The sequence below is a fragment of the Megalobrama amblycephala genome, linkage group LG21 (genome assembly GCF_018812025.1).
Source record: "Megalobrama amblycephala isolate DHTTF-2021 linkage group LG21, ASM1881202v1, whole genome shotgun sequence".
Lineage (NCBI taxonomy): Eukaryota > Metazoa > Chordata > Actinopteri > Cypriniformes > Xenocyprididae > Megalobrama > Megalobrama amblycephala.
In genome coordinates, this window is record NC_063064.1 from 430108 (window position 1) to 444713 (window position 14606).

Consider the following 14606-nt stretch of genomic DNA (forward strand, 5'->3'; position numbering starts at 1 on the left):
AATTCACTACCAGATTCACATTTCATCATGCCACGAAGAAACACGTTAAATCATGCAACACTTGGCTGAGTGCTAATGTATGCGATTAACGCCACGAAAGAAACAGGAAGTTGTTGTAACTCAGGCATACAATGTCCAATCTGCTTCAAACTTCACGTGTTCAATGATAGTCCTGGCCTGAAGACATCAACATGGCAAAATTCAGTTACGGTAAAAGCGCCACCTGTTGGCCGCAGGAAATGTGGCATTTTGAAATGACTTTGGCATAATTCTCCTGTATTCACTCACTTAAATGCATGACGGCCACTGTTCACTGTTTTCCTGAGGCCAACGGGTGGCGGTGAGCCCGGGTGCGAGGGCCCTTTCATCGCTGCTTGCAGCTTTAATTCTCATATTGTATTTTCAGAAAGTTTTGGAATATTTTTTCCTCTCCTCAAATGTGTCACTACCGAAACACAATCATAAATAATTTAATAAGAAGGGTTACATTGACCTATTAAGATTTTGTACTACTAATTTAAAATGACTATATGTCTGGCTTAAAATGAATCCAAAATAGGTGAGAAATTAAAAATCAGACACATAATTACTAGAGGCAACAATAATAATCAAAAGGTGTACATTTATTAATAAGCAATTTAATAAATGTTTATTATTCATTATCTTATTAATAAATGCTCATTTATTAAACATATTAATAAATGTTAATTTCCAGCATATTTTGGGTTCATTTTAAGCAAGCAATACAGTAATTTTTATACAACAGTTGAGTTAAATAAAACTACCCAGCACGTTGGGCAAACATTTAACCCAACCGCTGGGTTAAAACAACCCAATTGCTAGGTTTGTCCATTTTCAACCCAACTTGGGTTGTTTTTAACCCAGCATTTTTTAGAGTGTATGAACTCTTAAGTTTTGATATATTTGTTAAATGTCTGACATTAAAGACTTCAATAAATTTATTCCATGTCATTCCAACTTTTTTTCTTCCGTGGAACACAATATTAGACACAAATTTAGAGACTGACAGTCTCAGTCACCATCACTTTTATTGCTTCTTTTTAGCTTATTTTTATTCTTTGACATGTTTGATCATTAAATCACAACCGCTTGAGTGTTATTATATGTAAACGATCTTATTCAAACCGCTGAATGTAGACGATTAGTTGTCATAAACATTAACATCATGAATTTTTGTGAAGCTGCTTTAATAAACTATAATAATAAACTTTATTTTATAGCGCCTTTCATCTCAAAGCGCTTTACAAGAACTCAATAAATATAATGAAGCTGTCATTCTGTCTGACATCTGAAGCTTTTGTGAAAGAACAACACGGACTTTTTAAAATTATGAAATTTCATTTTGGAATATTCCTGTATGACGTGAATCATCAAACTCGCTTTAAATATCAGCTGTCGCTCATCTTTCTTCGTCTACTCTCCTTTAACAACATAAACAAACATTAGCTAGAGGTAAAAATAAAGCAGTCATCTTTCTGCCGGAAATAATAAAGTGTTTTAGACTGTAAATAGTTTATGATGGTTTCGAGGAAGGAATCAGGGCGTGTCTGCGCTGACGGACAGTATGACGCAAGTGGAGTCTTGCCCTGAGTCTCGCGATATTTGATGTTTGATATAATCCCGGTGCGTCCGCTCGTCCTCTCGTTCGTCCTCAGTGCAGGATAACGATACACGCGCTCATCACAGCCGGTAAAACAGGCCGCAGGCGACAAAACTCTCTTTATCCGAGCTGTGCCAGTCTCAGTGCGGGGAAGCAGAGCTCTCAGACTCCGGTGAGGTGAGTGTTTCTTATTAAAGAGACGCGGCGCGTTCACGCGCTCGCTAGCTTCATTGACGGACGCGTCTCATCGCTCGCGTCGCGTTTATACATCTTTACACCTCTGAAGACTGTCAGAGTCTTTAATTTAGCTGTAGATTATCTTTAAAACTAGGTGTTATTTCATAAAGTGTCTGACAACTGCGTGAAGTGAAGTGAGAGTGAAATAAAGAACAGGGAAATGAGAAGAAGGGTCATTTTAGTGTGTGTGTGTGTGTGTGTGTGTGTGTGTGTGTGTGTGTATATAATATATTATTATATATTATGTTATGTTATGTTATTATATTATGTTATAAGCACAAATATATACATATATACTTACTTACATGCGCATATATATATATATATATATATATATATATATATATATATATATATATATATATATATATATATATATATATATATATATATATATACATATACATATACATATACATATACAGTACAGTCCAAAAGTTTGGAACCACTAAGATTTTTAATGTTTTTAAAAGAAGTTTCGTCTGCTCACCAAGGCTACATTTATTTAATTAAAAATACAGTAAAAAACAGTAATATTGTGAAATATTATTACAATTTAAAATAACTGTTTTCTATTTGAATATATTTGACAAAGTAATTTATTCCTGTGATCAAAGCTGAATTTTCAGCATCATTACTCCAGTCTTCAGTGTCACATGATCCTTCAGAAATCATTCTAATATGATGATTTGCTGCTCAAGAAACATTTAATGTGTACAATATTTTTTTTTCAGGATTATTTGATGAATAGAAAGTTCAAAAGAACAGTGTTTATCTGAAATCTAATCTTTTGTAACATTATAAATGTCTTTACTGCCACTTTTGATTGATTTAATGCATCCTTGCTGAATAAAAGTATTCATTTCTTTAATTTCTTTTCAAAAAAATAAAAATAAAAATTCTTACTGACCCCAAACTTTTGAACGGTAGTGTATAATGCTACAGAAGCTTTGTATTTCAGATAAATGCTGTTCTTTTGAACTTTCTATTCATCAAGGAATCCTGAAAAAAAAAAAAGTACACAACTGTTTTCAACATTGAAAATAATCATAAATGTTTATTGAGCAGCAAATCATCATATTAGAATGATTTCTGAAGGATCATGTGACACTGAAGACTGGAGTAACGATGCTGAAAATTCAGCTTTGATCACAGGAATAAATTACTTTGTCAAATATATTTAAATAGGACACAGTTATTTTAAATTGTAATAATATTTCACAATATTACTGTTTTTTTACTGTATTTTTAATTAAATAAATGTAGCCTTGGTGAGCAGACGAAACTTCTTTTAAAAACATTAAAAATCTTAGTGGTTCCAAACTTTTGGACTGTACTCTATATATATATATATATATATAACACACATGTATACACACGCACACACACACTGATCATGAGTCCCCAGACAGGCTTTCCTCTGAATCACTGAATGAGGAAATCATCAGTTTTAATAGTGGATGTTGATATTCCAGCTGTAAAGTTGAGTGAAATAGGCTTACGGTGGTGTTTGGAGGGTCAGATTACTGTAAGAAGTTCAGCGCTACACGAACACACACTGTAATCTGTGCGGAGTGGGGTTTGATCCCTGTGGACGTGCACCATGTGTTCCTCCAGAGCATTTGTCCCTGTAATGAGGTCATGGATTTGTGCCAATCGTGTGAAAGTTACCGAAACAAATGGTCATGCACTCAGAGACCCGTGACTGAAACCTGTTCTGCTTCTTTCCAGACTTTCCAGACAATCAACTATGGACGCTATCATTCGCTGCCCATTCCTGTCTCGCGTCCCTCAAACCTTCCTGCAGCAGGCCAGGAAGTCCTTGGTGGCGTACGCAGTGAAATGTCCCGTCATGATGGACCTTGCCTCGAGGCCACTGGTCCGCTCGCTCTGTTCCACGTCCTCCAGCTTCCAGAAGGTCGAGAACACGACCCCAGCCGGAGACGGTCAGTATATTCGGCCGCTGCTTGTTTATGTGTGAGGTTCAGTGCGTTTACGTGACTTGCTAAAGAATGTCCACTTTGCTTTTTGAATTAGAAGCCCCAAGGTTCCTGCGGGTCACCCCGTGCCTCCGGTGGGTTCAGCGGCTGCCTCCAAATGCCCGTTCCTGGCCGCAGAGATGGGTCAGAAGAACAGCTGCGTGGTTCGGCAGGCCAGCATGGCTCTTCAGGAGGATGTTTCTGAGGTTCGCACCATGCGCAAAGGTTCGTGTTTTAATCTTGGCTCTGTTGAGGTTTACTGTTCATTAGTGCTGTGTGAATGACCAGTCCCCGGATTTGATGTCCTGTTGTTGGTTAAAGAGATGAGAGATGTTAACAACGGAGCATAAAAGTGTAAATAAATGGCATTTTCCTTTCATCTAACCTCTGTATTATGCCTAAAAGAGTAGTGTTTACTGAGGAAACCGGGGTAACCGCTATATTTCTGCAGAGCGTGCATGTACGTTTTCATTCAACGCGTCTGTCGTTTTTGTTCAGATGATGCGAAAATCAAATGTAGAATAATAAGGTGTCTAGAATATTATGTATAATTATATTTTAAAATAATGTGTATACTAATTTAAGAAGATCTAGATGAGACCCAGCTGTCCATCTCGTCCATACACTGTCTTCAAGCTCTTTGTGAATGACCAGTCCCCGGATTTGATGTCCTGTTGTTGATTTAAAGAGATGAGAGATGTTAACAACAGAATATAAAAGTGTTTAAAGTGTAAATAAATGGCATTTTCCTTTCATCTAACCTCTGTTATTATGCCTAAAAGAGTAGTGTTTACTGAGGAAACCGGGGTAACCGCTATATTTCTGCAGAGCGTGCATGTACGTTTTCATTCAACGCGTCTGTCGTTTTTGTTCAGATGATGCGAAAATCAAATGTAGAATATTATGTATAATTATATTTTAAAATAATGTGTATACTAATTTAGAAGATCTAGATGAGACCCAGCTGTCCATCTCGTCCATACACTGTCTTCGAGCTCTTTCATTGGTCTGACTGTGACGGGCCTGTTTTACAGACGTCTCTCCATCGGAGCTCAATCCTTTGGTGAAGGACACCAAGATGGGAGGAAACCTCATGAAGAAGCTGATGAAGCAGCGTCCCACCAGGGTCTCTCATTTGCTGCAGGAGAACATGCCCAAAAGTATGTGCGTTCGCCCGCTATTGTCCTGCTCTGTGGCCTGCAGTGATGACAGCCGTTCTGTAAACCACTTCCTGTTTTGAAACGCAGTTCTTCTCTTTCAGCTGTATCCAACTTTCGTTATGATGAGTTCTTTGAGAAGAAGATTGAGGAAAAGAAGGACGATCACACGTACCGTGTGTTTAAGACGGTGAACCGCAGAGCTACGGAGTTCCCGATGGCGGACGATTACTCCGAGTCCTTGTCCTTCAGGAGGAACGTCTCTGTGTGGTGCAGCAACGACTATCTGGGCATGAGCCGCCACCCGCAGGTCGTGCAAACTATAACGTGAGTCTCAATTCACACAAAATTTTTTACGGGAAAAGTTTGGTTAACAAAAAATGGCAATTTTCAGGACTATGAATAATATTTTCAGCAAATGGTCATGAAAGTGCTCCTAGAATAGCCTTTAGGGCTGCCCTCAACTAAAGATTTTTGTAGTCGACTAGTAGTGGTTCATTTAAGCGATTAGTCGACTAATCACACGTATATATTAATAAGCCATATAAATCATAATAATGAGCCTTTAATTGCAGGTTTATATAATGCATAACCTTATCAGCGCTCAGACACACACATAAAGCTTGCCACAGCGTAATGTTGTATATAATGTTTTCTGTGTTTTTGGCTGCAGAGATGAAGTTGACGATGCTGTAATGTCCCTCACTTTTCTTTTCTTTTTTTTTCTGTGACCGTCTAATAAGATTTTTTGTTGACTAACAATTAGTCGAACATTCGGGGACAGCCCTAGAAAATATAATGTTCTGTTTTTGTGCTGAAATGTTTGATTACAGAAACCCTAAATGAACGTCTCTCCTCGTTCTCTTTCAACAGGGACACTTTAGGGAAGCACGGTTCGGGAGCTGGAGGGACTCGGAATATATCGGGAACGAGTAAGTTCCACGTGGACCTGGAGCACGAGCTGGCCGATCTTCACGGGAAGGACGCTGCCTTGCTCTTCACCTCCTGCTTTGTGGCCAATGACTCCACACTCTTCACGCTGGCCAAGATGCTGCCTGGTAATGATTCCCGTTTAAGAAAATAAAGCTCGCTCTTCTATGCACGTCGTGGCAGTATAAAGTTACGATGTGAGAATTCACCCATTTAGACGGTCAGATTTCTGATAGCAGGCGTTTTTTGTCTCTTCAGGTTGTGAGATCTATTCAGACGCTGGCAACCACGCCTCAATGATTCAGGGCATCAGGAACAGCGGCGCCAAGAAGTTTATCTTCCGTCACAATGACGCCAGACATTTACGCCAGCTTCTGGAGAAATCTGATCCCTCCACTCCAAAGATCGTAGCCTTTGAGACTGTGCACTCGATGGACGGTGAGTAAGAGCCTCTCATGTGAGCCGGAGTTTCCGCCCATGGGCTTCGGGAGCTCATGGAGACTCTTGTTTGTTGTGTCAGGTGCCGTGTGTCCGCTGGAGGAGATGTGTGACATCGCCCACGAGTTCGGCGCCATCACTTTCGTGGACGAGGTTCACGCGGTGGGACTGTACGGAGCCAGGGGAGGCGGCATCGGAGACCGCGACGGGGTGATGCACAAGATGGACATCATCTCCGGCACGCTGGGTGAGTTTGGTTCATGTAAACATGTGGCGTCTGGTCCGTTTTAATGGCTCCTGCAGGAGAAGCGTGAATGTCACTCAATGCTCTAGTGGATACTCTGATCTGCCGTTGCTTAGAAACCAGCGCTCTTGTTTTGCTCTCATTGAATTTGCCCTGAAGGCTGTTGAATGGCCGTTTGTCAGCTGGGTTGAGATGACCCGACAGGCTCGCAGAGCTAGTGAATAGCACCTCAGGAAACTAATGAAACCCTTTTATTCCTGTAATCTGTTGTGCAGAATCTTGACTTGGCCTAAAACATGTTAAACGATAAGCAGTGTGTCGAGCCGGATGGCATCAGCTCGCCCGGATTCTGCTGATTTTTAGTGGGAATTCTGTGAAATGTATTTAAATGAGCTGAGCTGAGAGTACTGTGCTCTTATTGGTCGCTGAAAGCAGCATCACATCAGCCCAAGTATGCAGTGAACAAACACACCGGCTCTTCCTGAGGTCTGTGTGTGCAGATTATCTGTTTCCTGACATTCGGAAACAAAAAGATTGTTGGATTCGCCTCTTGAAAATTGGGCTGCACAATTTGAAGGAAAAACACCTAATTGTGATTTCTGCAATAAAAACGGCAATATGCAATTTAAAAAAAAATCCTGTTTCCTGTGCTTGTTAGTAGAGCTGTAAATTTGGCCAAAATTGCATTAATGCTATATAATAATAACTGTTGTTGTTGTTGTTGTTGTTGTTGTTGTTGTTGTTGCAAAATAAAATAACTGTTACTAAATGAAAGCTATTACTATTGCAATATTTCGCTGTAAGTTAAAACAATTGAGTATTTTAAAAAAATAGCAATAATAATAATAATAATAATAATAATAATAATATTATTATTAATAAATAATAAAAAAAAAAATAATATTTATTTAATATTAAATGTTTATAAATTATTAAATGTTTATAAATGTTTTAATTATTTATAAATTATTTTATTATTTATATATATATATTATTATTATTTTTTTTTTTTTATTATTTTTTTTTAGCATTACAACTGTGAAATTATAATACTAATATTTATGGCTTTATTTCTTCACTGTAAAACATGCAGCACATATTAAATGAAATCGCAGTCTTTGTGATTTGATAATCGCATTAAGCCGTATTGTGATTTCGGTTTTGTTTTGATTAATCCTTCTGGACACTGATTCATTAAAAGAGCCTCCATGATCGCTAGGGATGGGTATCGAGAACCGGTTCAAAATGTCCAAGGTCCAGTAATTCATTAAGATACATGCATTTCGATTCTACTAATCAGTTCCTGTGTGCGCATTTTAATGTGATTTTTAAACCATTCAAGCGCAATAAGTCTCGTGCGCTGTTTTCAGTGCTGTGCACGCAGAAAGCCGCCTCTCGTACTGAATAGTATGCGAGAGTTCTCTTCCGTGCATTTTTGCACTCAATTGGACAAATTCACACACAAATGTCAAAATATCCTCATAAACGCAGTCAGTTATGGCTTCAGTGAACGTAAACGGTTGACAAAGAAAACGCGTAACAGTATATTGGATCCGTGCAGCTCTTAAGGTGACAGCAGCCTAATATTCCTGCTGCCATCTCTAAAATACGTTTAATAAACAACAAAAGATGGAGAAAATTCACTCGCTTTTCTTGACTGAATAACTTTTGTAATGTTTTTGATTGCAGTTTTTCTGTATCTGAATACCTGAAAATCTTAAAACGCAGTTTATTTCGGTCATATATTTGTTCAGCTGTATTTATTTGTAAATAAATACAATCAAAATCATTAAAATTCAAACAATACCCAACCCTAATGATCACGTGTTCACCTTGTGATCAATGCTGTGTCTAGTTGTTCCTGCAGATTGTGTTCTCTAAAGTCCTCGTCTGATCTGTTTCCGCAGGGAAAGCGTTCGGGTGTGTCGGCGGTTACATCGCTAGCACCAACGCTCTGGTGGACACCGTCCGTTCCTACGCCGCTGGCTTCATTTTCACCACGTCACTGCCTCCCATGCTGCTCGCCGGCGCCCGCCAGTCCGTCCAGATCCTGAAGAGCGAGGAAGGCCGCGCGCTCCGCCGCAAACACCAGCGCAACGTCAAGCTGCTGCGGCAGATGCTGATGGACACCGGCCTGCCCGTGGTTCACTGCCCCAGCCACATCATTCCTGTCCGAGTACGTACACACACTGACACGCTGATGTCTGCTCGCTGCCTCCACACACACACACACACACACACACACACACACACACACACACACACACACACACACACACACACACACACACACACACACACACACACACACACACACACACACACACACACACACACACACACACACACACACACACACACACACACACACACACACACACACACACACACACACACACACACACACACACACACACACACACACACGCACACGCACACGCACACGCACACGCACACGCACACGCACGCGCGTGTCCTGACTGAACATGTGAATCTGTGCCGACAGGTTTCGGATGCTGAGAAGAACACGGAGGTGTGTGACATCATGATGAGCCGCTACAACATCTACGTCCAGGCCATTAACTACCCGACCGTGGCCCGCGGAGAGGAGCTGCTCCGCATCGCGCCCACGCCTCACCACACGCCGCAGATGATGCAGTACTTCGTGGGTGAGTCTGTGCGACTAGTGATGAGTTAGTGCGGCTATCGGACACACGCGCCGTGTTTCAGAGCTCTAGTCGTGGGTGTAACGAGCGTGTGTGTTTGTGTCCGGCACAGATAAGCTGACGCAGACGTGGACGGAGGTCGGTCTGGAGCTGAAGCCGCACTCGTCCGCCGAGTGTAACTTCTGCCGGCAGCCGCTGCACTTCCAGCTGATGAGCGAGAGGGAGAAGTCCTTCTTCAGCGGCCTCAGCCAACCCGTGTCGGCCTGCGGCTGACCAGAGCGTGCAGATCCTCCCTCCAACAGATCCACAGAATAAATATTTAGACCACTTAATTTGCGTATTTATGTATTTTGTTATTGGAGTAAATCTAAAGTATTTTATATTTAAAGATGTTTAACTAGTGTAGGCCAGTCATTGGTTATTCACACATGAAGCATTACTGATGTAGATGGATTCTGCACTTCACTGGTTTTAATAAACGAATGACGCTCAGATTTCATCTGTTTACTGTGGTTTGTGTCTGTTAAATCACCGCTGGACGGATGACCGGCTGTAAACTGCTTACACTAGTCTGTTACGTTAGTCATCCAGTTTTCTTGGTCATAACTTTAAGTCGGTTACATATAAAGAGCAGGCAGATTGGTTTAATTTGAGTGGGAAAGTAAGACTGATGAACTCTAGATAAATGCTGAAGACACCAGTGAGTGTTGACGCAACTGGCCTCAGTTTCCTCTCTCTGTTTAGGGAAGCGACTGTTATGTCCATAACCGACCCGGCACACTGACCTACATCTGCAGCGATGTGTTGTCCAGGTAGTGGGTCATGTGAAAAACGACCCTGTCCAGAAGAGAAGCGCTAATCCTTTCAAAGATCGCAGGTGTGTGTGACGTCACCATCTGATCGTTATCGAACTCTGACCCACATAAGTGAAGGAGCATGGCTACCCTTAAACTCTAGTTATATAATAATATTTTAAAGTGTTAGTTCACCCAAAAAATGAAATTTCTGTCATTAATTACTCTCCCTCATGTCGTTCCACACCCGTAAGACCTTCGTTCATCTTCAGAACACAAATTAAGATATTTTTGATGAAATCTGATGGCTCAGTGAGGCCTGCGTTGACAGCAAGATAATTAACATCAGAAAGCTTCTAAAGACATTTAAAACCGTTCATGTGAGTACAGCCAAAATAATATCTAGTGATGGGCAATTTAAAGCTTAATGAATCTTTTGTTGCGAATCAGTGGTTCAGAGCGTGTAAATCATGTGACTGGCCGTTTGATACACACTCTGAGCCACTGATTCGAAACAAAAGATTCGTAAAGCTTCATGAAGCAGTGTTTTGAAATCGCCCAAAACTTAGGCGCACAAAAAGTCGCTCCATAACTTTAAGGTTGATTGATGTTTTAACGATGTCTTTAGTTCCTTTCTGGACTTTGAAAGTGTTGATTATATTATATGAGTCATAAACCTCTCGGATTTCATCAAAAATATCTTAATTTGTGTTCTGAAGATGAACGAAGGTCTTACGGGTGTGGAACGACATGAGGGAGAGTAATTAATGACAGGAATTTAATTTCTGCATGAACTAATCATGCATCTTCAGAACACATGATATTTTTGATGAAATCCGAGAGGTTTATGACTTATATAATATAATCAACACTTTCAAAGTCCAGAAAGGTACTAAAGACATCATTAAAACAGTCATGTGACTGCAGTGGTTCAACTTTAATGTTATGAAGAGACGAGAATACTTTTTGTGTGCAAAAACAAAACAAAAATAACAAATTTATTCAACAAATTTGTCTCTCCCCTGTCAGTCTCATACACTGTTTACGTTGCAGAGCTTCTGTGTTTGCGTCCGAACACCGGCTCAGTATTGGCCTGTATATGTTTCACCATGTTTTTTCCTTTGTAAAAGAGATTAATTTTGTAGCTTTACTTTCACCAGGTCATCCAAATAGGAAATTGTTCTGTTTTCAGTTGATGCATGAACAAAACTTCATTAAACATTATTTGTAGCTCCTGACAATCAACAATCTCAATAAGCTTTGTGCTTTGATACTTTTAATATGAAACAAAGTCGCAAAATTCAAATTCTGTTTATTGTATCAGAATATTCAAACTATAAATGTGTTTTTGGCACTCAGTTCAAGCGTCTCAGGTGAACCGATCATCTCCTCTTTACTACTGCTTACAGCACCAAATCAACATGAATGAACATCAGAAGGAATGATGAAAGATTCAGAACAACTGACTGAAATGAATCATGACTCATTTAATCCATCAATCAGTGTTTCAGCCGCAGGAAAGACGTCAATAAAGCAGCTTGAGAACAATGTCACATGATTTACCTCACGAAAGCCATTCAATGATAGTCAGCTAGAATAATAACTCTAGAGAGGAGCATTTTGATAAATTTACGTAATTAAATGTTGAATATTTTACTTAGCCTGTTCATTTTCTTAAAGTAATGATTTCTTCAATATTTAATATAGGTTATGTTTAAATAAATCAGGCTATTACTGTCATTGTTTAAAGGTTCACCAACAAATAATAATTCTATTATTAAAAAGTATAATAGAATGTGTAATTTAAATGTTTGTACAACATTATTTGAGTGTTGATTACAGTTTTTTCAACTGCTTACACACATTTTCAAAACTTTGGCTCTTTTTTTTTCAAAACTTTACACACAAATTCAAGAATTACACACACAAAATGCAAAATGAAGCACTGCATTCAAAAAATCACAAACACATCTCAAAATCAAACATTTGTCTTACGTTGCAAACATCTTTGCCATAATATTCTATATGGATATATCATATACACACAGTTATTCAAAACCTTCATGAGCTCCATTTCTGTACAAGATTGACAGTAATCGGCAGAGAGATGTGGAAAATTCACAGTAAACATGAAAGCAAGACTGAACTATTTAACTAAACTATTTAATTTTTTACTGTAAGCATGAGTGGTTGTGAATACAGTATTACACACTACGAAAGAAAAGAAATACATCAACCGTGTGTAGCTGGACAGAAACAACAGTTGTGTTTGAAAAAGGAAATCACGATACTTCCTGTTAGATTGTTGTGTGTTACGCAGAGAATTGTGTGTTGTGTTTTGCAAAAAGTGTTTTATGAGATTGAAAACTGATAATTACTGTGTGGTTCTGCTGTTTCAGTGTCAGCTTTCAGAAATTGTGTGACAAGTAAGGATTGTGTGTGGACTAAGTAAGGACTAATTCATTGATTATTAAATAAACGTTATTTTCATTTTGGTTTTCGACTGAGTGCATCTTGAATTTTGATTTCGGTACATCAATTCATTTATTTCCGTAGGAGACTGAATATTTTGTACAGTTCATTCCTGAAGATGTGTGTTGTGTGTAAGAGCATGTAATGAACTGATTTAGATGTTCGTTCATTCGTCAGAGGAGAACTGATCCTGCTTTCTTACAAGATTTCTTTTGTTCCTCCATTTCTGTCTCCTCTGGTTTGAGTCGGGACAGTTTTCCTCATAAGACACTCTAAATGAAACCGGGATCCTTCATCATCAAACACTTTTTCATTTGTTTCACACCATTTGTCAAAACAGTCGCCACAGATCTCATCGAAAGACCCCAAACTCTGTCAGATTCACTGTGCTGAACAACAGGAAAACATCTACTGTATGTTCACAGCTGATAGAAAGAATTATGACTCTCTAATGCACCATATAAATATTGAATTTTGAAGTTGTGGTGTTTGATGGAAATATTAGCTTATGCTGCATGTGAGTGTTAGAGCATTTTGCCATTGAGCTTCAGTTTGAAAATTTGATGTCGGAGTGGACGAATGTGTCTAAGCAATCGAGAAAAACTGTAATATTCAGCGATTATTGATTCGACTGCACTGTGACACTATTGGATGAGAAGAAGCCTAAACTAAACTGAATTCATTTCTTCATTAAACTGACGTGATAAAGTTGACGTCACTGTCTGTGTTATATCCGAACCGATGACTTTACACTTATTAAACAGAACTGAATCAACACTGAACGGACTTCATCACACAGCCCGACTCAATCAATCTACACCGTGAAGCTGCTGTCAATCAATCTGTACTGTATAAGACTGACTGACTGACTGATTTAAACAAATTCAGTCAAAATTTTACTTTAATCTGCATATCAACCTGACAATTTAAAGACTTGTGGAGGCGCCACTGGACAGGGATGCAGATGTAGATGATGTTGATGATATAGATATAGATATAGATATAGATACAGATACAGATATAGATATAGATATAGATATAGATATAGATATAGATATAGATATAGATATAGATATAGATATAGATGTAGATATAGATATAGATGCAGGCCGTCGGTCACACACAACACTAACTCTCATGAAAACACTCTCCGGATGATGCCGGATCTCCAGTCATCGTCACATGATGCTCGAGAATCCATGACTTTCTGTATCCAGGGGATTCCTCTGTTTCCTTCAGTCTCTTGTGGCCGCTGGTTTTCAGAAAGAGGAATTACAGCATTAGCAGTGAATGACGGACAGTTAGTCATGTACGGATGTGCTTCTGAATAAAGTCACGTCGGTACAGTTCTTGTGTCAGCAAAATCGGTGTGGGAACCCTGCTGTCGTTCCGATAAATACTGTTATATATCTCTGTTTCAGTCTGAATCTAGGAAAACTAGAGCTGCAGAAATTTGAACACTAAAATCCTCAGTGCTGGTACTAAAGGTTTGATTATATATCATGAAAATGAGTGTGCAAAATAAACTTTAAGAGTTTAGAGAGAGAGAGAGATGATGAACACCAACAAACACACCATGACATTTATAGGAATATTGTTTTAAGTTCACTTAAATTAAAAGTTGTTATAACATCTTTAATTGTTACGTAATTATTAATAAATAATAAAAACAGTGATAAGCGCATTTAGGCCTGGCCTTCAGTTATGTTTAATGGATATAATAATCCACAGAAATAAATAAACATCCATTTAATAAAGTCAGTATCAGTGATAATGGCCTTCATTCACAGTAAAAAAAGAAGGTATCTAACACATATTTATTTATTTATTAATCTTTTTAAATTGACTTACAGCCCAGTTGTCAGTGTTGTTTAAATGATGAAGCGCAGCAGATCTCTGAATAAACCTGACTGTTATTACACCATTTCAACAGCACAAGATTATTACAGAAACACAAATGCCGTGTTTTACCTGTTCACGCCTCAATTATCATCGTTCCTGTTAATAATGCTGTATTTGTTCTGATGATGAGCCTGAAAACACACACTCACTCAATACACACACACAC

The 14606-nt window shown here is 38.9% G+C and overlaps 1 protein-coding gene across 1 annotated transcript; it reads left to right on the plus strand.

The window, feature by feature from the left end:
• Positions 1 to 1640: 1640 nt before the first annotated feature.
• Positions 1641 to 9771, plus strand: alas1 (aminolevulinate, delta-, synthase 1). Its single transcript, XM_048172753.1, has 11 exons — positions 1641 to 1798; positions 3590 to 3804; positions 3896 to 4062; positions 4872 to 4997; positions 5099 to 5321; positions 5868 to 6052; positions 6183 to 6362; positions 6445 to 6609; positions 8514 to 8782; positions 9113 to 9275; positions 9385 to 9771. Exons 2-11 carry the CDS (start codon positions 3701 to 3703, stop codon positions 9543 to 9545), a joined length of 1743 nt encoding a protein of 580 aa, XP_048028710.1. The 5' UTR covers positions 1641 to 1798; positions 3590 to 3700; the 3' UTR covers positions 9546 to 9771.
• Positions 9772 to 14606: the final 4835 nt, after the last annotated feature.